The sequence below is a fragment of the Emys orbicularis genome, chromosome 1 (assembly GCF_028017835.1).
Source record: "Emys orbicularis isolate rEmyOrb1 chromosome 1, rEmyOrb1.hap1, whole genome shotgun sequence".
NCBI classification, from domain to species: Eukaryota; Metazoa; Chordata; order Testudines; family Emydidae; genus Emys; species Emys orbicularis.
The window spans coordinates 4,680,490-4,701,321 of NC_088683.1; the positions used below are offsets into that span (position 1 = coordinate 4,680,490).

Consider the following 20,832-nt stretch of genomic DNA (forward strand, 5'->3'; position numbering starts at 1 on the left):
CGTCACCGCGCCCGCCTCACCCGCTGGGCGACGTCACCTCTCTGAGCGGGAAAAACAAAATGGTGGCGGGGCTCGGGGGCTGAGGCGGAGCGGAGCTAATCCCCTGTGCTGCGGGGTGAGTGTGGTGCGACCCCCCCCCCCCGCCCAGCCCCGTGGTACGGTCCGGTCACCCCAGTGCCTCAGTCCCCCCCGCCCCCCCCGGTACGGTCTTGCCCGGGAACCGGGGCGGGGCGGGGGGTCCTGTCAGGGGTGGGACGTGTTCCTGGAGGTTCCGTCACATGCCCTAATCTTTCAGTCCTGGAGACTCCAGGCCAATCCTGGAGGGTTGGTAACCCTAGGTGCTGTGGGGATGGAGGGGCGCTGTGGGAACAGGGGGGCAGAGCTGTGGGGTGGGGTGGGAACAGGGGGGGCAGAGCTGGGGGGATGCTGGGGGGACGGGGGCAGAGCTGGGGGGGGTGGGGATGGGGGGCAGAGCTGGGGGTGCTGTGGGCATGGGTGGGGGCAGAGCTGGGGGGTGCTGTGGGAATGGACGGGGGCAGAGCTGGGGGGTGCTGTGGGAATGGACGGGGGCAGAGCTGGGGGTGCTGTGGGCATGGGGGCAGAGCTGGGGGGTGCTGTGGGAATGGGTGGGGGCAGAGCTGGGGGGTGCTGTGGGCATGGGGGGCAGAGCTGGGGGGTGGGGATTGGGGGAGAGCTGAGATGGGTGCTGTGGGGATGGGGGGGCCAGAGTGGGGGCTGGGTGCCGTGGGGAAGACCCCAATCTGGTATCAGGGTCTTCCCCAAGATACACAAGCCATCCTGAGTCCCATGTGTCCCTGGGGAGACCCTGGTTCCTTTATCCTTGTCCCCTTTTGCGCCTGTGTACCATGATTGGACTGTGTCCTAGGGCAGTGGTTCTCAACCTTTCCAGACTACTGTACCCCTTTCAGGAGTCTGTTCTGCCTTGCATAGCCCAAGTTTTACTTCACTTAAAAACTTACAAATTCAGACTAAAAATACAAAAGTGTCACAGCACACTATTACTGAAAAATTGCTGACTTTCTCATTTTTACCATAGAATTATAAAAAAATCAATTGGAATATACACCTCTACCCCGATATAACACGAATTCGGATATAATGCAGTAAAGCAGTGCTCGGGGGGGGGGGGGGGGGCTGCGCGCTCCGGCGGATCAAAGCAAGTTTGATATAACGCGGTTTCACCTATAACGCAGTAAGATTTTTTGGCTCCCGAGGACAGCGTTATATCAGGGTAGAGGTGTGTATATATATATATATTGTACTTACATTTCAATGTAGAGTGTATAGAGCAGTATAAACAAGTCATTGTGTGAAATTTTTGTTGGTACTGACTTCGCTAGTGCTTTTTATGTAGCCTGTTGTAGGCAAATATCTAGATGAGTTGATACTCCCTGGAAGACCTCTGCAAACCCCCAGCGGTACACGTACCCCTGGTTGAGAACCAGTGATCTAGGGTCTGACCCCTCCCTGAGCCCTTATTGCTCCAACTTGTCACATTTCTTGCTCCCTCCCCCGCTTCCATCCCCGCTCTTCGCTCCTGCGTCTGATCCCTCCATCCCTCTTTGACAGCCAAATACTGCAGTCCCGTATGAGGCGCCAAGGCCCACTATCTGACACCGGCTGAAAAATGGGGAGGGGAGGCGAGGCACTATCCACAGCCTGGGAAGGCAGGATGGGGAGCAGGAGAGGCACACGGCATGGGCTGGTTTTGAGGAGAACACGCCGGTGTGCAGTGAATGGCAGCTCTTTCTCCCTATAGCGTAAGAAGATTCTATGTGTAAAGTGATGCCCAAATTCAGAGTAGTCTGGCCATGAGTGAGCCTGCACCTGTGTAAAAACATCCTTGTGGCACCTTAGAGACTAACAAATGTATTTGGGCATAAGCTTTCGTGGGCTATAACCCACTTCATCAGATGCATGGAGTGAAAAATATAGTAGGCAGGTATAAATATACAGCACATGAAAAGATGGGAGTTGCCTTACCAAGTAGGGGGTCAGTGCTAACGAGGCCAATTCAATTAGGGTGGATGTGGCCCATTCCCTACAGTTGACAAGAAGGTGTGAGTATCAACAGAGGGAAAATTACTTTTTGTATCAGACTGGGTCCTAAGACCCAGGAGTCAGGTCACACATGTGCTTAACTGTTTGCAGAATTGAGGCTCAGGTTTGCAGATTAACCAGCCCAACAAGGCCATAATTCCGACCAGGTGCTGCTAGTGTATAAATAATACAATCAGCAATTTATGCTACATGCTTCACTTTATTTCACTGGGATTTCTAGTCAGTTTCATGGTTGGGTTTGTTTATTTACAGACATTTGTGTAGGTCTAAAATCAGATAAATATTTTTTATTTGTAGGTTCTCAGACACTAGCTTACTGTTACCCTGTGTTGTGACAACACAGGGGAATGTTTATGTCAAAACAAAGCCCTGTTTTTTGTTTGAATTAAAACATTTTTATTGGCCTCAGGTTTTACAAAAGCTGACTTTTTATAAAAACAAAATTGGAGCCAGATTTGAGCTGACTGCATCCCATTAAATGACTAAAGGACACAATTGACAGCGTTGTCAGCAAACTGACGGACCTGTGTCCTTGTTCTGTCCCCTCCTGATTGTGGGCTTGTCTGCCCGGCTCCTGGATGAAATGTAACTTTTTGCACTTCTAGGGATCTGTTACGATGGAGGATGTGGAGTCACGCTTCCTGCACCTTCTGCAGCCCATCCGGGATCTCACAAAGAACTGGGAGGTGGATGTGGCAGCCCAGCTGGGGGAGTATCTGGAGGAGGTAAGGCATTCTTTCCATCCACGAAGACCAGGGTGGCAGGGAGAAATGCCAGTATCCAAGTGCCACAGTGTGTCCATGCAGCTGGAATTCCTAGCATGTGGTGCTCGTTTCGATCCCTAATGTTCCTGTCCCTCAGGCCAGCCCTGCCACGTTGTCACTGGCCTTAAACTCTAAATATCAAGTTCTGGACCTCAGACCTGTTCCTTTTGCTTCCTGCCCTCCCTGCGAAGTGCTCCTGGATCCACAGGAGCTTTAGAAATGATGCTCTGCACAGCACAGACCTGTTCCTTGGAGAACCATTGCCACCTATGGAAGAGCTGTAGCCCCAAAGATTACAAGAGAATGCGAAGGGAAAAGTCTTGCATTCTCCCTTCACCCCTCTCATCTCGTCCCCCAGGTGCCACTGCAGGTTTGCTGTGGGGCCAGGGCTTTGTCCCCTCCAAAGTCTCTCTTCCTGCTGTGTTGTCTCTCAAACCCAGTCTGTAAAATCAGCTTGTGTCTTCCCGTGTGTGTGTTCTGTAGCTGGACCAGATCTGCATTTCCTTCGATGGCGGCAAAACCACCATGAACTTCATAGAGGCGGCTCTGCTGATCCAGGGTTCTGCCTGCATCTACAGCAAGAAGGTGGGGAAGCCAAGGAGAACTGCTGTGACTCACTCCTGCTGCCCCTGCAAGGCCGGGAGGAGAGCTTCTCTGGAGTTTGTCAGCTGGAGGCTTGTACAGTGGGTGCTTTGGGGAGTTTTGCTTGACTCTGAAAGTGTTAGGCCAGCTGCACATGTGCTGATTGATTAAATGTAGCCCTGAAACAATAGACATCACCCAGCCCCCGCTGTGGCTGCTCCCATCTCTATTTGTATATGGACGTGCAGCCTGCAGAAGCTACAAGTCTCGCCACATAGTACTTTGTTCCTCAGGCAAAACGCTCCCCTAAGCTGGAGGTAAGGCTGAAAGTGCCAAGACCTGGTGAGAACACTGAGGTTATCAAAAACAAACATTGGGGCCTCTTCAGGGACCCCTGTTTACCCTAGGCCCTAACAGAGGCAGCCTCCCTGAGATCCTTACATCCCAGCCTCTAACCTTCTTGCCTTATTTTGGCAGGTGGAATATCTCTACTCTCTTGTTTACCAGGCCCTCGACTTCATCTCCAACAAAAAGTAAGTAAAGATTTTCCTTCTCCGTGAGGTTGCCTCTTGCGAAGTCTGTCTGGGCTTAGTGCTGGGGGCTCCCACCATGACTTCCCCCCAGCCCAGCTCAGCAGGCTAATGCATCTCTTTCTGACCTGCAGCTCCTGTCCTTTTTATCACTGTCATGGTTCTTTGCCCCTCCCTAGTCTCTTCCAAGCAAGGGTCTTGTAGCACTTTGCAAACACTAACTAATCCTTCGAACACCCATTCTTCGATATAGGTAAATTATCCCCCTTTTGCAGGTGGGAAGCGAAGTGACTTACCCAAGTCTACAGAGGAAGTCCCCCGCAGAGCGGGGAATAGACCCATGCGTCCTGACTCCCTGCTCAGATCATAAGGCACGCTCGCTCTTTATCTGGTTTTAAACTGTTGTCATCCAGGACAATCTCTGTGGTTATTTTTTGCTGGTTTTAATGCTAGGCTCCAGTCCTGCAAAAGGATACTCCCGGGATAATGTTGAAGTCAGTGGGTCTCTGTGCAGGCACGAGGGATCTCTGGTGGGGATCCAGCTGTAGGACTGGGACCTGAGCTGGTGTGATCACAATGCAGCCCAGTGAGTGGAGGTATCAAATAGAAAGAAGATCTAGGCAGGATGGCCGAATAGGCCTGGGACGTGGGGGGGTTTCGGCACCTCGCTAGCAGGGTGATCCCATTTAGTAGCAGTTTTCAAATGTAGCATGTCGCCTCTTTAGTAACTTTTCCATCCCCATTCTGACTGGCCCATGCTCAGTACAGGTCTTCGGTTAAGAGAGGAGAGATCTGTTTAGGGTGGACAGCAGTAGCTGTTCTGAAACAGAAATCCCCCCGGACGGGTGAAGCTCTGCTAATGGCTCTGACTTTGAACAGGCACTTGGCTCCAGCCACACAAACCGACCTCTGAAATGGAATTCCCTTTGGGCTCCTCTGCTTCTCTCAGCCAGAGGCCTGGCTCAGCAGGGGCGCTTGCTAGGGCAGACGTGGGCAAACTACGGCCTGCGGGCCACATCCGGCCCGCGGGACCGTCCTGCCCGGCCCCTGAGCTCCCAGCTGGGGAGCCTAGTCCCCGGCCCCTCCTCCGCTCTCCCCCACAGCCACGCCACCGCGCTGACCGCGTTCTGGCCTGCCGCTCCCACTGGGCAGTGTGGGGAGCGCAGCTGGCTCTGGCCTGGTGTCACCAGCAGCAGGAGCTCGCAGCCGCAAGGGGGCGGGGAACCGGGGGGGGGGGGGGGTTGGGTAAGGGAGTGGGGGGTCTTGGGCGGGAGGAGGGGGTGGTTGGATGGGGCGGAGGTTCTGGGGGGGCGGTCAGGGGGCGGGGGTGTGGATAGGGGTTGGGGCAGTCAGGGGACAGGGAGCAGGGGGGTTGGATGGGAGCGGGGGTCCCGGGAGGGGGCGATCAAGGGTCAAGGAGCAGGGGGGGTTGGATGGGTTGGGGGTTCGGAGGGGGCGGATAGGGGGCGGGGTCCAGGCTGTTTGGGGAGGCACAGCCTTCCCTACCCGGCCCTTCATACAGTTGTGCAACCCTGATGTGGCCCTCGGGCCAAAAAGTTTGCCCACCCCTGTGCTAGGGCCTTGCTGATGCGGGAAGGGACAGAGCCAACAGGGAAGGGTGCTGCTGGTGTTGCAGGGACTTGGAGCTGCTAGAAATGGAATATGTTAAACGGTTCTCTTCAAGCTGCGTGCTGGATGCCTCGAAGTGAAACGTGCCCTCCACTTCCCCTTCCCCATTCCCTGACGGAAACGGAATAGACTCAACAAGCAAGGGATTTGCTGGCCAGGCCTAAGCAGCCCCCCACTGCAGCCAAATCCCATTTCCTCTGAGCCACTTGCACTCCTACACAGGAGTGGTGGGCTCCAGCTCTGAGCCAGGCCTGCATATAGGAATCAAGTGCACGTTAGTTGGCTCCCATCAGAAGAATAACATACTGATGTGGCTGTCTCCCTCCTGGGCTATTCAACGCTGGGCCCTTCTATAGCACTTCACAAGGACAAAAAAGGCCCCGGTAGCTTTATCTGCTGCCCACTCCTGGGCTGGAGGAGACATGTTACATCCCTGTGTCTTTTGTCAGAGTAACTGTTGCCCCAGGGCACACCCTACCAATGACTCGGACATCCTGGGCTCTGCCCCAGGAAACTGCCCAGCAGACAATAATGGTTTTAGAAAACTCCAGTGCCCTCTTGTGTTTTTCCCCTCCCTGACCCAGGCGGGACAAACAGCCTATGTCCGTGGGGGAGGATGGCACCGACGCTGACGTGAGTGCTGGGCCCAGGACGGTGGAGGAAGAGGTAAGACAGCAGGTGTGGTGTGCGTCCTTCCTGTGTACAGTCCCTCTGTGCGCCAGCAGGGGGAGTGCGGGCAGTATTCCAGCAGTCCTCTGCCTGGCGTGTGCTAGGTACTGGACTGGTAGGTTAAGTGGTGGTGGGTGACCTTAGGCTGCAGACTCAGATGCCAAGTCTAATTGTGCCCTGCCTGATTAGTTGCTATGATCACTTGCCAGCAGGCCAGTCCCAAACTGCTCTTCTCTGGCTACGGGGTATTTACCTTCCACAGCACTTGCCCCTGCCCCCAAACACCCTGGGCCTGGGGGTTTGGTCTCTACAGCTATGTCTGCACTTATGGTGGTGAGTCGAGTACAGACACACCTGTAGCTACACACCAGAGGGAAAGGCTCCTGCAGTGGGGAGGCAGCAGGGACCTGCCGGGGCTTTTCCTCGCTGGCAGAACCTTTCCCTGTGGCGGGGAAAGGCTCCTGCAGTGGGGAGGCAGCAGGGACCTGCCGAGGCTTTTCCCTGCTGGCAGAACCTTTTACCATGGCGGGGAAAGGCTTCTGCAGTGAGGAGGCAGTGGGACACACTACTGCTAAAAGTAGCAGTGTAGACGTGGGAGGCCCTGCTTGGGCGTGTTTATACCCTAGGGGTCAGGCCTGTGGGGGACTGTATTCTACTTGCCTAAAACGTGTCTATGCTGCTAGCTGGGCGTGCAGTATCTGTACTCTACACGCCACCATAAGTGTAGCCTTATAACATTCCACCCCTTCACCTCATGGGACAGAGCCCTCAGCCTCTGCAGTCCTCCAGCTCCACCCCAGAGACTAAACGCTTGACCTCCATGGCTCTCTCTGTCCCAGGAGGTGGAGGGCTGTCAGCTGAAGGGTGTGTGAATGCTTGCCTGGCCATACTGAGGGCTGGGAGAGCCTTTAGCAGGTGCACCATATAGCTGTAATGGCTAACCAGCAGCACTGCTTGTGGGAGCCTGGCGTGCCGCCCTCGGGGGAGCAGTGGCTGCCCTGTGGTGTCTGTGGAGATGAAAGGTTCCCAGCTCCAAGGCCCCTGGGAGCTAGGGACATTTCTCAGGGCCTGTTGAGGCTCCCAGGCTCAGTGCACTGTGTGTGTGTCACACTGACACTGTTATCTGTATAGAGGATCGGTGAATTCTGCTGCTATCCCCAAACTCACTGGCCACCATGTTCTAAGGCATGTCTGCTAAGAGGCCAGCTTGCATTGGAAGGAGTTTGCCACCAAGTATCTGGGAGCCCATGGTCCCTGTGCACCGCTTGGAGAGCTCCCACTGGCTCTCTGCCTCCTCTCCTCAGTCCCGGGTTCAGATGCAGAGCTGTAGAACTGTTCTTGTTTGGATCAGGGTAGACTGAGCCCGGGGCCAGGAGTCGCTCCATGACCTTGGGCATGTCACTTCCCTCCCCCGTGGCCCGGAGACCCCGACCTGCCATCGGGGGTGCTGTGGGGATCAGCAGAGTGTGTCTGTACGGCATGTCAAAGAGAGACAGCTCTCTGTGTGAAGTGCTCCATCTTACTGCTCGCTCTCTGCAGTTCCTCTCATTGGATGACATCAAGGACACCAACGTGGTGAGCGTGGACATGAAGAAAGATCACCAGCCTAATGTAAGTGACGCGGTTCCCGTCCTTCATGCCCTCCCTGCCCCTCTCATGTCCCTTCTGCCTCCTGATCAGGGGGTTTCCGAGACTAGAGTCTGCTGTGTCCAATGTGCCAGCTTGCTCACCGCACCACCCCCTCTAACTGAGCAGTGCTGTTAGGGGAGACCTCTGCCAGCGAGGGAGTATTTCCAGGCATTCCTGCAGCCAGAACCCTCCTCAGCAGCAAGTAGTGACACACCCTGGGTACCAATGGCTGCCATCTGGCTGGTGAGAGCTGGTGTTTGTACCCTGGCAGGACGGTGCTGCCCAGCGCCCAGCCTGCCCTGATAGCCCTGAGAAGCAGATGAAAAAGCTCTCTGTATGTGTGAATGCGTCTTCCCGGCTGCAAGGGCCCTGTCTGTGGAGTGCAGCCAGGGCCCTGTCTGTGGAGTGCAGCCAGGCCCCTCTCTTCCTGCGATGGGCAGCTGGGATCATGCTGTCCTATCTTTGCAGACTGTGAACATTGTCCCCTTGACTCCGATGGCCCTGGTACCCCCAGAAGAGACAGAAAAGAAGGACAACCCCCTGTTCAGGTAAAGGCTTCTCTCGTAATGCCTTTCAGTCACTCCTCTCCTGCCATCTGCTTTCTGTCTCTCTTGGATTTTCTCACCATTAGTGTTCGGGTCTGGCCCTGCTCAACATCTTCATTAACGAGCTAGAGGAGGGAGAACGGCATGGGGAGGGAAATAATCCAGAGGGCTCCAGTGAGTTCAGAGATGTGGGCAGGACATTATGTGAGGTTCCTCATGGGAAACGCAACTGGGGGAAGAACAATCATGGAAGGACAAGCCTGGGGATCAGCCAGGGACCGTCAGGAATGGAGGCAGGAGAGTGAGAAGCCAATCCGACATGAGATGAGATGGGCCACCATGAGCCTGGGCTGATAGAGTCCTTGTGTGCTGGAGCAGGGAGGGGGTAGCCCCCCTCTGCCTGGCTCCGGGGAGATCCTAGCTGGGATCCTGCACTCAGCTCTGGCCCCATTGTATTGGAAAGGGGGGGGTCTGTGCAGGGGCGGGGGCAGTTCAGAGAGCAACAAAGCATTTGGGGTGCAGAGGGAGAGATTTAGGAAGAGATGAGCGGAGCTAAACCTGCCCTGTCTGGCTAAACAACAGGGGGATGTGACACCAGCCTGTGCCGCTTAGAAGAGCGTGGCCAGCCTGGAGACAAGGAGATCTTGGTCTCCCTTATGTACCCCCCCCACACTAGGATCTGAGCCAACAAGAAGTCCCATTCTATGCTGGCTTGGGGATGTGGCTGGGCTCAATGGGACGCAGCGGGTCTCTCCCAGGTCTGGGTCTCTTTCCCTTCTTCCTGGCGCCCCACGCGACCTTTTACGAAGCCATGCTCTGGCTGCACCCTGGAAACCAGCGATGGTGCTGGGTCAGAGCAGTTCTAACGCCGCTCTTTCTCCTCTCAGCCGGAAGGGGGAGATCCTGGCCAGCCGGAAGGATTTCCGCATGAACACGTGCACCCCTCACGCCAACGGAGCCTTCATGCTGGAGCTGGCGGGCCTCTCACCCACGCAGTGCTTCCAAGCAAGACACCAGGCTGGGGACCTTGGCAGCGCTACAGGTGAAGGATTGGGCTGGGGATCTCCCCTTACCCTCCCAAAGCCACTCCAAAGACCTCCTGGGAGGGGATGTGGGAGATACAGAGTCCATCGGAGAGGCCGACTTGAGGGGTACGGGGGAAGCTGGCTATACAAGCCAGTCTTGTTTATGGCTGGCTGGAGTGAGCCTTGGTCACCAAACCAGCAGCTATTCAAGGGGGGTCCTCAGAGAACCAAGGGCTGAGACCCCAATGGGGTAATGCTTGGGGGACATCATTAACAAGTCTCTCCCTCTCCCCCGATTCTGCCTCATCCCTGCCAGGAGGGCAGACTGCCACCCCGGGGTCTGGAAACGCGCCCATGGAGGTCAGTGCCTGTGAGACGCCTATCCCAGTCTTGAACTTCTCTGAAAATGAAGGTGAGATATGTGGCCAGTTTGCTGTGTGAGATCCGGGGTGCTGGCGGGCTTTGGTTAGGGTGGCACCCCCATAGCATGGGCCCCCAGCAGGCCGGTTCCCAACCACAGGGGTCAATGGGGCAGCTCGAGTTCTCCCTGGCACTGGCAGCCCTGTGCTGTGCGGGGTGTCGGAGCCTATGTTATGAATGAAACCCAGTCTTGTTCTCTCAAGAGCTGCAGCCTTCAAAGGGGGGCTGGTTTTCAGAATTGAAGGAGAGGTTCCCTCTCGGGAGCAGGGAGGGAGGAGGATGGATGGCTTCCCAGGGGCTGTTCCTACGCTGGTTGTGGCCCCACGGATGGAAAAGGAAATCGCCTCACCAGGAGTGACTGTGCCCCTCTCCGGTAGGCGCTGTGGCACCAGAGGGGGGTGGTGATGACGATGACGATGCAGGAGGAGGAGGCGATTTCTTGCCTGATGCCCCAGAAGGGAGCGTGGAGACCAGTCCTGCTGCTGTCGAGCACATTCAGCAGCAGAAGGTAGGAGCAGGGCGGTCGTCGTGGGGGCAGCATGGGGAGGTGGGGCTGCCGCACTCACTCCTGTCCAGCAGCCAGGGGTCCCCATAGGCCCAACTGATCAGTCTCGCCTCTGTACGATGCTTCAGGAAACTAACTGCCTTGTTCTCTGCCTGCTAGAGTGCGCTTGAGGGCAAGGGGTACATGCTGCGGGAACGGGCCCCGGCCGTGGAGCCCAGCGCCCACATAAAGGTGAGAGTGGTCGTAGGGACACATCCCGAGGGGCAGCAGAGTCCCTTTGGGAATGAGAGCAGTTCCCAGATAGTAACTCAGGTGGAGGCTGGTGATCTGGGAGCTTCCCCACTGCACTGTGTATGCCAGGGAGCAGCTCCCAGTGGGCACAGGCCCTAGAGCTCATCGCTGTGGGTCCTGAACTGGCTGCCTCAGCCATGCTTTGGTGACACGGGGTGCTCCCTGCCTGCTCAGGGAGGGGGACTGCAGTGGGGAATCGAGTGGGAACTGAGCCTGGCCACCAAGCTGCCCCATTCACCGTTCACTCACGTTCTGTGCCAGGAGATGCTGGATCCGTGGCGAAGCCTTGACCCATTTGACGACTCTGAGGATAAGCCCTTTAAGAAAGGTAACGAGGGGCCAGCTGACGGGTGACTTGGCCTGGCTGCTCTCCGGGGTTTAGCAGCTGCTTCACCATAGCAGGGCCTGGGATGATATCCTAGCCTGGGTGTTTAGCTCCAGGAATCAGGAACCACTGGAAGGGCGCGTGTGCTGTGAGCAGGGAAGCCCCCATCTTAGCGCCTCCTGCTGTCCATGGAGCAAACTACCGTTGCCTCTAGATGGGGGGTGGCTAGTGGAGTGAATGTGGCTGCCCCCATCCTGAGTTGAGCCGTGTGACCCGGAGAGAGTGGGTCCCTGCCTGCCTGGACCGGAGCACCCAGCCTGCGTTGCCTGCTGGGCCCGGTGGCCTCTCTGGGAAGAGCCCCTGCACTGACAGAGAGAGCGGCTGCAGCCCAGGCTTTGACGCCCTGATGCTGTAAAGCAAAGGGGCCTTCCTCCTTCCTGGCCAGCCCCAAACCCGCCTCCCCAGGCGCTTGCAGGATTGCTCCGTGCTGGGAAGAGGGGTGGTGTCAGGCCCCAGCAGCGCGTCTTCCAGTGCCAAAGAGTGCGGAGCTGCCTCTGAAGTGGAAGGCAGATCCGGCGGGGACTACGCTTACAGGCCTTGTCCTGAGTCCTGCGGCATGTGACTGTATGGCTGGGCGTCAGTGGCTGCTAACGCCCGCCCAGGGGTCTCCCTGGAACCTGCGCCCGGTGCTGGTGGCTGCTGGTGCAGAGACTGGCAGAGCCCCCCCTGCTTCCTTCCTTTCCCCACCCACTGTGACTGCAGCTCACTCCCTTCTCTGCACCTGGCTCCAGGCAGACCCTTCACGGTGCCGAGTGACCTGGACGACGTGCCCGGCAGCAAGCGGAAGAGGCGGGCAGCCAGGAAGCTGCAGGACTTCATGAAGTGGTTTTCTGCAAGCCGTGAGTATCTTCGCTCCAGCTCTGCTCCCCTACCCTGCAGCCTGCTCCCTGGCAGGGCCCTTCTCTGCCGAGAGATGTGGCCTCTCGACTCCCCCAGCCTCAGCATCATAGAATCAGTGTTGAAGAGACCTCAGGAGGTCATCTAGTCCAAACCCCTGCTCAAAGCAGGACCCATCCCCAGACAGATTTTTACCCCAGTTCCCTAAATGGCCCCCTCAAGGATTGAACTCACAACCCTGGGTTTAGCAGGCCAATGCTCATAGCGGCTGGTGTCTGGACTCTGTCCTGGGGACTCCCCTTGTTCTAGTCACATGGGACCACAGCGCCCGCCCGCGGTTCGGTGGCCCTTGTACTCAGCCCGTCTCCTGCCTGCCATTTGGTGTGGATCACAGGACTCCCATCCAGCCCAGTAACCCGCCCCAGCTGCATCAGGAAGGGACAGGAAACCCCAGAACAGAATATGCTGCCCGGGGCAGCAGACTGGGAATTCCCCAGCTGGGTAATGGACGTTGAAAGGCAGAGTGGCCCCGTCAGCCTATTGTGATAACAAATTACATTTAGTTCAGGCCGTCCCCCCACCTCAGGTCCACACACACTAGAGACTCTTGCATTGCCCAGCGTAGAACTGCACTGTGGAGACTGGCAGGGGAAAAGGTGGGGGCTTGCAAGCCTGGGGAGGGGGTTTGAAATCATGGGATAGGCCATTCTAGTTGGGCGGTCTTGCCAAAATGATCGGCAGTGAAACACTTAACGGTGCTGACATGTAAAGTGTAGTCATCGTGATTCAGAGTCGGTCTAACTGGAGGAATGGCGCAGAGCTATTGGTTCAGACTGTCTGCAGACTCAGGCAGATATAGCTGCATCAGTTATGCGTGGTTCACGTTGTCAAGGTTTTCTCTAAAGCTGAGGGCCCACAAGCTTCCTAAAAATGAAAACTCGTTCTCTGGAGCCCTGTTCTGCTGCCAGGGCGCAGAGCTCATCGGACCTGCCTGTAGGGGACGGTTTTTCCCAACACCTCTCAATTACTCTGGTTTCTATTCCTTATACGTTGTTCCCTGCCTAATAGAATTGTGGGTGTTCTCATCTACAGATACACGTCTGGTCCTTTCTGAGCTCAGTAAGGTCACTGCTACGAGAGGACTGAGCGCGGCACGTGGCGTTTCCTCTCATCAGTGGCTGCCCTTTGCTCGGGTATCATGAGAGAGCAGAGAGCAGTGTCTGATGTGACCGTCCCTAACCCACTTGTTTGCATCCCTCTATCAGGTCCTCTCGCTGCTTTTTCCCCAGTGGAGCAGGCCTCCTTAGGCTGCCCTGCCTCTCCAGAGCAGGTTCTGGTAACCCTGTAACCGTGTTGTGGTACCAGGGCTGGTAAAGTAGCTTGCATGGCCACGGGGCTCTTTGAGAGGAGGTGGCATCATCATCCGGCATCCGTGTGTTTGTCCATCTTATCCGGGCCCTATTGCTGTAGTTTCAGAGCCTTGCCATCTGTAATATATTGCTCCTCCCCATCCCCGAGAGGCCTGGCAGGGTATCCTCCCTGCTGGACACCTGAGGACTGAGACCCAGAGACAACGTGACTCATCCTAGGAGACCCAGGGAGTCAGGAAGAGCAGGAACTTGAACCCAGGTCACCTCAATCCTCGGCCGGTGCCCAAAGCACTGGGTCAGCCATGTATCTGTCCTTAATCCCACTCCTGCCCCCAATAATCTGCTGGCTGGTGTCCGACTGACAGGGCTATCCCCGCAGAACCCGGCTGTCTAATGTCACCCGTTTCTGGTCTCTCCCCAGAGAACGACAGAGCCGACAGCAGAAGAACCAAGAAGAAAGGGCCAACGTTCGCTGGTGAGAGGGATGTGGCTGGTGATGTGCGCGAGAGGCAACATCCCTTTGCTGCCCACTCTGCTTGCCATAAACGCCCCTCCCCTCCCACACCCAAACGCCTCTGGAGCCTGCTTTTCACGGAGCCCCGCAGAGCGAAACCAAAGAGTGCGTCAGCACTGTCCCAGCCCCAGAGCGTTCCTCCCGGCTTGTCTACGTTGGAAACGCTCTGGCGGCACACTGCAGCGTAGACACTAGCTACGCTGACGGGAGGGGTTCTCCCAATGACAGGGCCAATCCGCCTTCTTGAAAGGTGGGAGCTAGACCGACGGAAGAGCCTGTCTACACGGGGACTTAGGTCGGCTTCGCTGCGTCGATCTGGCATGTGGATTTTCACACCCCCAAGTGATGTAACTCGGTCGACGCACTTTTCTAGCATATACCAGCCCTCGGCTCCCACGTGGCGGGAGATCCAGGCAGTGAGGTGGAGGGTTGGGGGAAGAATGTGTTTTGAGCCCTCTTCCCACCTGGACACACACGTCCCCACCCCAGGGAGCGCTGGGCCAAACTGGTTGGGGCGGGATGCCCAGCCAGCTGTCTCACTGCAGGGGGATGGGAACTGCATGCCCCGTTGGTTAGCAGCAGCTCCCGCCCCAGGGCTTTGGCTGTATGTGCCTGTCCTGGAGCTCTTCCTTCCCTCGGGGGCAAGGGTGGAGCCCAGCCAGTTTGTGACTGCAGCCAAGCCAGGGCTGTGCCTAGAGCCCGCGGGCAGGAGTCGTGCTGGGCGTCCATGCCACGCAGCCCGGCTCCGTCCGTCTCTGCCTGGCAGGGCAGTTCCCATGCTCCCACTGTGTCTTGGCAGATCTGGAGGTTCTGTACTGGAAGCAGCTGAAGGAGCGGATGGCCATGCAGAGGAAGCTGCAGAGGAGAATGGTGAGGCAGCAGCGACGCTGGGGCACGAGTGTGAATGTGGAGGTGCCCTCGGTCTGCCTGCAGAAAGGGGCAGGTTCCTGTGAGCGCCCGTGCTGCCACGGGTCTGGGTGGCACTTGAGCAGCCACAGGGATTGGCCAGTGGCTAGGGCACCTTTCCTAGGGCAGGGACCACGTGGGCAGCCCCATCCAGCACGTACTGCTCAGGGGCCCGGGGTGCCATGGGGATGTAAATCCTGAGGACAACTGCCGGCTGGTGGCAGGCAGGCACTCGCACGGAGACCAGCGGTGATGGCCAGGCCTGTTCCCTCTCCCAGGGGCTGCTGCTGGGGAAGCATCTGCAGGAGGAGGAGCTGCTGGAGGAGGCTGAGGAGGAGCTGAATGCCGTGGAGGAGGAGCGAATGGACGACTACCTGGACCACGATGGGGGGGCAGGTACTCCCGAAAGCCTCGGAGCTGGGGCAGTCTGTGTACCATCACTGCCGCCCTGGGCACGGGATCCTGGCCACTGTTCCTCACTCCTGCCCCAGGAGGTCTGGGCCAGTTCGTGCCCATCAGAGGGGTGACATTTGCTACGTTGGCCAACCCTGCTAGAAACTGGAGTGAAAATTGGGGGTGGGGCTGTTGCGGCTGCCGGACAGTGTCTGCTCTGACCTGCTGAGCTGGGCCATACCTGAGCTAGACAGGCAGGCTCTGTGTCCCTCTCTGCCCCTTGGAAGCCAGCGCAGGATTTCCAGGCCCAGGGCAGCTGCTGTGTGACAACTTTGTCCTCTCTTGGGTGGGCCATGGACCGAGCAGGCTGCAGGGACTCCCCACAATCCCTGCTCCCCTTGGCTCGGCGGCTCCGCGCTAAGCAGGACTCAACGTCTGGGCAGGAACTTTCCCACGAACCCTTGGCCAGAGTCCTTTCTCCTTCTGCAGATGACTTCCTGGAGCAGGAGGACATCCACCCGGAGGCCCTGGAGCAGCTGGCCGAGGGCGACCTGGGTAACGTAGTCCCAGCAGATCCCCCTTCTTGTCACAGACAGGCGCAGCCTCATTTACCCTGAGGGGCCTGTGCTGGCAAAGTGCCTGAGCCTGGGAGCTCAGCAAGGATGCGTAACATAGAGTGGGTGTTACCATAGCTGGGCACCTGTGGACTACGTGTCCCAGCATGCAGTGCTCCATCTTACAATGGAGCACTGCATGCTGGGACCTGTAGTCTCCATGGGTTGCAGTTATGTTAGAGATGAGTAGAGCTCTACCAAATTCACAGTCCATTTTAGTCAGTTTCATGGTCAGAGGATTTTAAAATTGGTCAATTTAATGTTTTCAGATGTTTACATCTGAAACTTCAGGGTGTTGTAACCGTGGGGATCTCAATCCAAAAAGGGGTCTTGGGGGATGGGGTATCGCAAAACTGTTGTAAAGGGGTCGTGGGATTGCCACCCCCACTTCTGCACTGCCTTCAGAGATGGGTCTGATCTCTGCCCCTGCCCCCGCCTTCCCCCAGAGTGGCTGTGCAGGGGAAGTCCCATTCCTCCCCAGCCTGGCGGACCAGCAGCTGGAGCCCAGTGAAAGGTAGGAGCCCCCGGGTGGGGTGCCCCCAGCCCTGCCCCTTCCCTCCAAAGCTAGATTTCACGGTAGAGGTCTGGCCCATGACGTGTTTTTCACGGCTGTGAATTTGGTAGGGCCCCAGAGATGTGGTTGGCTGCACCAGCCCCATCTGGCCTGTGGGTTCATCAAAAGCTGCCTATGTTAGGAGAGTGGTGTGTCTCCCCACCCCTGAACATGTGCACGCATACACGTTTGCGCATACCCAGCTGGTCAAGTAGCAAGCTCCATGTGCTTCCCGGGGACAGTGAGCCCCATGGCGCTGGGGAAGTCATGTCCCTGTTAGTGGGTTGGCAGGGTATCCGTGATGGCTTGCGCTGTCTCGGAGCGGCAGCGCCATGCTGCTCTCAGCTATAGCTTCCCCTTCGCTTTCAGGCCCCTGCGCGATCCCTGACTCCCTGAGCTATGAGGAGCTGGTGAGGAGAAACGTGGTACGTACCCATCCCCCGGGGGATTGGCGCAGAGCCTCTCTGCCTGAGCCTGGCTCTGCAGCACCTCCTGCCCATTGGCCCTTCTTGCTGCCTGGGCAGCCGTGCCCTTCCTGATGCTGCAGCTAAGGGCCGTGGCTTTCCAGAGATGCCTGTAAATGTTCATTCCCTCCCTCCCAGCCCAGGAACAAGAGGGATGGTGGGGGGCAGGCTGGACTTGTTAGCAGGTTGGAAAGCCTCGATCCAGCTGGGCCAGGGACAGCATTGGATTCTCTCAGCCTTTTAGCGGTCTGATCCTCCATTTCTAGCCTGTGCCCTAAGAGGGCCAGGCCTGAGCTCTCCAGCGGAGAGCGGGAGCTGCCCGGCTGCTCCGTGGGGTGGGCCCTCAGTGCTGGAGGGGTGAGCACCACCACTCCCATTGCAGCCAGGGGACCGCGCCCCTGCCTCAGGTGTGGGGAGCGGCCACGTCTGGAAACGCTGGCACGAGTGACCCCTGCCCATGTCTCCATTTCAATGTTCCCCTGAGCCCGGTGGGGAGGTGGGAGTGAGGCAGAGCTGGGGTGGGGGCTGGAATCTGCCCCCCTGATCCCCCATCTCTCCGTCCCCAGGAGCTGTTCATTGCCAACTCCCAGAAGTATGCCCGTGAGACGGTGCTGTCCCAGCGTATCCGTGACTGGGAGGACAAGATAGAACCCAAGCTGCAGGAGCAGGTGAGGCTGGAGCATGGGAACCTGTCCCCGGCTGTGGGGGAGCTGTTCCGGGCAGCGCATGGGCCGGGCTCTGCAGGGATGAGCCCCAGGGGTGGGTGGAGTGCGCAGCAGAGGGCTGGGAGTGAGGGTGGCTGGGTCACTGGCAGTGGGGCACGCAGGGTGTTGCTGAAGTGAGGCTTGAGAGCACATCCCCGTCTCCCCAGGCTCTGTGCAGCTTTGGCCAGAGCTCTCAGCCTGGTACTCTGCTCCCTGCAGGGAAGCCCATGACCTGGGTCCTGCTCCCTGGTGGGCATCTGTCTTACCCTGTTGACTTAAAGGCACTGCCACCCCCTGCTGCACTAGAGGCGGAGCGCGTCTGTGATTAGCTGCTGCTTGGGGAATGAACGGTGGCATAACCTAGAGCAAGAGCCCAGGGATGGGCGGCTCCCAGCACTGTTGCTGCCCACCTAATCCTGGCCCATAGCCCCCTCTGCCAGTCTGAGGGCACCTCTGACATCTGCCAGTGCCCCCCAGTCTGGGCTTTCCACATAGCTCTGCTGGTGCCCCTCAAACCCAACCTGCAGCCCCCCTGCTATCCTGCCCTTGGCTCCCACCACAGCTCTGCCGGTGCCCCTAAACCGTGGACGGACAGTGACAGTTGTAACGTGGTTTAGGGCAGGGGCTGCCCGGGTCATCCGCTCCCCCAGGAGTTGGCCAGCGTTTGCTAGTGGCCATGGGTGAGTGGGGCTTGGCCTGGCCCCTCAGTGCTGGGCGCAGTGTCTAACTCCCCCTCTCCCGCGCAGGAGGAGCGAGCCGCCTTCGACATCCACAGCTACGGGGACCAGCTGGCGGCGAGCTGTGGGCGGCTCGGCGAGTGGCACTCCTTCGCCAGCCTGGTGGCGGGGAAGCCGGCCTTTGAGGTGTGTCGCTCCATGCTGGCCTCGCTACAGCTGGTGAGTGTCTGGGCTCAGGCTGCCTCAGGAGGGTACCCTGCTCCCCACGGACAGCCATCAGCCCCTCCACCCTGCCGTGGGGCGGGCGGCCTCCCCCAGAGCTGCCTGCAGTTGGAACTCCCACGCAAGCTGCTGCCCTCTACCCTTGGCTGAGCACAACTACGCAGGGTCTCTGCGTGCAGCTGCATTGCTGCCCCCATGTGTGACTCTGCAGGCCCTGACCTGTACCCCCTCACCAGGGGTGTGCCCCAGCAACAGCCCCTGCCCCCACTCCTGGACCCCAGTCCTAGCCGGTCCCCTAACCCTGCTGTTGCCCCCCTACAGGCCAATGACTACACGGTGGAAATCAGCCAGCAGCCAGGCCTGGAGGAGGCGGTGGACACCATGAGGCTGCGCCTCCTGACCCAAGAGCGAGCGCACGAGCGATTCCGCACCTACATGGCCCCCTCTGTGTCAAACTGACAGTGCCCCTGGCTTTCTGGGGTGCATGGCACCCCCAGGGGCTGCTGCGTTCCTGCCCATTCCTTGTGTATATACTGAGCTCCGGCAGCATGCCCTGTACAGCCTGTCCCTTTCGCTGCCTCTGCTGTCCCCTCTGCCTCTCCCTTTGCTCTGTCTCTTTCCATTGGCACAGCCTGTGCAGTAATAAACCATGGGTGTGGCTTTGTGAAGTGCTGTCCCTGCGAAGGGGGGGAGGGGGGAGGGGGATTGGGCCATGGGCCGCCAGGCGAGCAGGGCAGGCTCAGGCTCCAGAGGCTATAAACAAACCGCCCTCCCCATTCCCAAGCTGGGCCCAGCTTTTGACCCCCAATGCTCACAGGCCAGGAGTGGCGGATCCTGTCTCGTCCTTCCTATTCCCCTCTCCCCCAAAGCGTGCAACTGTGAAAGAAAAACATGGCTCCATGTGATTCCTTCCTCAGTTGCCAGCGTGGGCAGTGCCTGGGCCAGAGGCTCCTGCCCCCACCCGTGGCAGCCATAAGACTGGGGTTAGACTAGCCAGCCCAGTGGCCTGTCTTCTGATTGTGTCTGAGGCTTCAGAGGGATGAACAGAACAGGGCAATTTATCGTGTGATCCAGCCCCTGTCCTGTCCCAGCTTCAGTCAGTCAGAGGTTAGGGCCACCCGGAGCATGGGGTTGTCCCTGACCAGCTTGGCTAATAACCACTGCTGGACCTGTCCTCCAGGAATTTACCTAGTTCTTCTTGAACCCAGTTATACTTTTGGCCTTCACAACATCCCATAGCAGCGAGTTCCACAGGCTGACTGCACAAGAAGTACTTCCTTTGGTTTGTTTTGAACCTGCTGCCTATTAATATCACTAGGTGACCCCTGGTTTGTGTGTTGTGTGAAGGGGTAATTAACACTTCCTGGATCATTTTCTCCTCACCCTTCATGATTTTACAGGCCTTTATCGTATCCGCCCTTAGTCGTCTCTTTTCCAAGTTGAACAGTCCTAGTCTTTCTAATCTCCCCTCATATGGAAGCTGTTCCAGCCCCCCAACCATTTTTGTTGCCCTTCTCTGCCGTTTCCTGTTCTAACAGAACTTTGGTGAGAAGGGGTGACCAGTGTTCCAAGTACGGGCGGGCGCACCATGGACTGAGTGTGGGGCGCATGCTGCTCTGCCTCTCTTCTCCCCCCAGTGTGACTGCGCAGGCTCCACAACGTGCTGCCTGAGCCTGCCCTGGGGTGGTGGGGGAGCCGCTGGATATGCCTAGCCTGGGACCTGCCCCAAACTGGCCTGGTGCTGGTGGAAGGAGCTGAGTCCTTTGATCGGTGGCATTAGAAGCCCCAGGTTGTGGATTTGACAGCGGGAGACTTGGCTCCCCAGGCTGGGCTGAGCCCCACAGACCAGCCAGCTCCTCCCAGGAGACTTGGTGGGAAATACCCATCCCCCCGCCCCCCTTAAATATCCACCCAGGATGGCTTTGAATAATCTTTAGGTTCAGTGCAGCTTCCACCTCTCCCCACCACCCTGCCTACAGCTTCCAGCCCATGGCGCTGCATCCAGCCAACCCCCCCTCAATGTACGGCACAGCCGCTCTGCTGCTGCCAGCGCTCCATCATCCACAACCGCTCGGGCGCCCCACACGGCGTTCTCTTTTCTAGGAGACTCGGGGATTTTGGCTGCTCTGCCCGTGCTAGGGGTGAATGGCAGCACCGCAAGCTGGGCTGGGAGCTGCAGAGCCGCAGCTGGGTCTGATGGTGACAGGCCTGGTCCAGCCAGTTTAGAGAACAGCACTCACTGTGCAGCTTAGGGGGGATCCTGCCCAGGAGGGACCAAGCCCCTGCGGCTGTGGGGTGTGTGTGTGTCCTGCCCACCTGGTGCAGGAGACAAGCCCCTGTGGCTGTGGGGGAAGGGGTACTGGCCACCAGGCCCAGGAAGAACCGAGCCCCTGTGGCTGTAAGGGAAGGGGCCCTGGCCACCGGGCCCAGAGGGAGCTGGGCCCCTGCAGTTGCAGAAGGCCCCTCCCGCTGCCTGTTTCACAAGGCTCAGCACGGAGCAGCAGCGCTGGGCTACGGAAAGG

At 58.1% G+C, this 20,832-nt stretch overlaps 1 protein-coding gene across 1 annotated transcript; it reads left to right on the top strand.

Moving 5' to 3' along the window:
- The first annotated feature begins 49 nt into the window (after nt 1-49).
- NCAPH2 (non-SMC condensin II complex subunit H2) lies at nt 50-18,978 on the top strand. The gene is made up of 21 exons (XM_065416853.1): nt 50-115; nt 2,688-2,807; nt 3,330-3,431; nt 3,906-3,961; nt 6,172-6,253; nt 7,796-7,867; nt 8,354-8,433; nt 9,318-9,472; nt 9,772-9,867; nt 10,253-10,383; nt 10,540-10,611; nt 10,933-10,999; nt 11,788-11,895; nt 13,685-13,738; nt 14,577-14,647; nt 14,962-15,079; nt 15,566-15,631; nt 16,613-16,668; nt 17,274-17,375; nt 18,158-18,307; nt 18,632-18,978. The coding sequence occupies exons 2-21, from the start codon at nt 2,700-2,702 to the stop codon at nt 18,767-18,769; spliced, it is 1,884 nt and encodes a 627-aa protein (XP_065272925.1). The 5' UTR covers nt 50-115; nt 2,688-2,699; the 3' UTR covers nt 18,770-18,978.
- Nucleotides 18,979-20,832: the final 1,854 nt, after the last annotated feature.

Coding starts and splice junctions, on each gene's coding strand:
- NCAPH2 (XM_065416853.1), top strand. CDS start 2,700: ATGGAGGATGTGGAGTCACGCTTCCTGCACCTTCTGCAGCCCATCCGG. Junction 3,962..6,171: donor GACTTCATCTCCAACAAAAA/GTAAGTAAAGAT, acceptor TCCCTGACCCAG/GCGGGACAAACAGCCTATGT. Junction 18,308..18,631: donor TGCTGGCCTCGCTACAGCTG/GTGAGTGTCTGG, acceptor GCCCCCCTACAG/GCCAATGACTACACGGTGGA.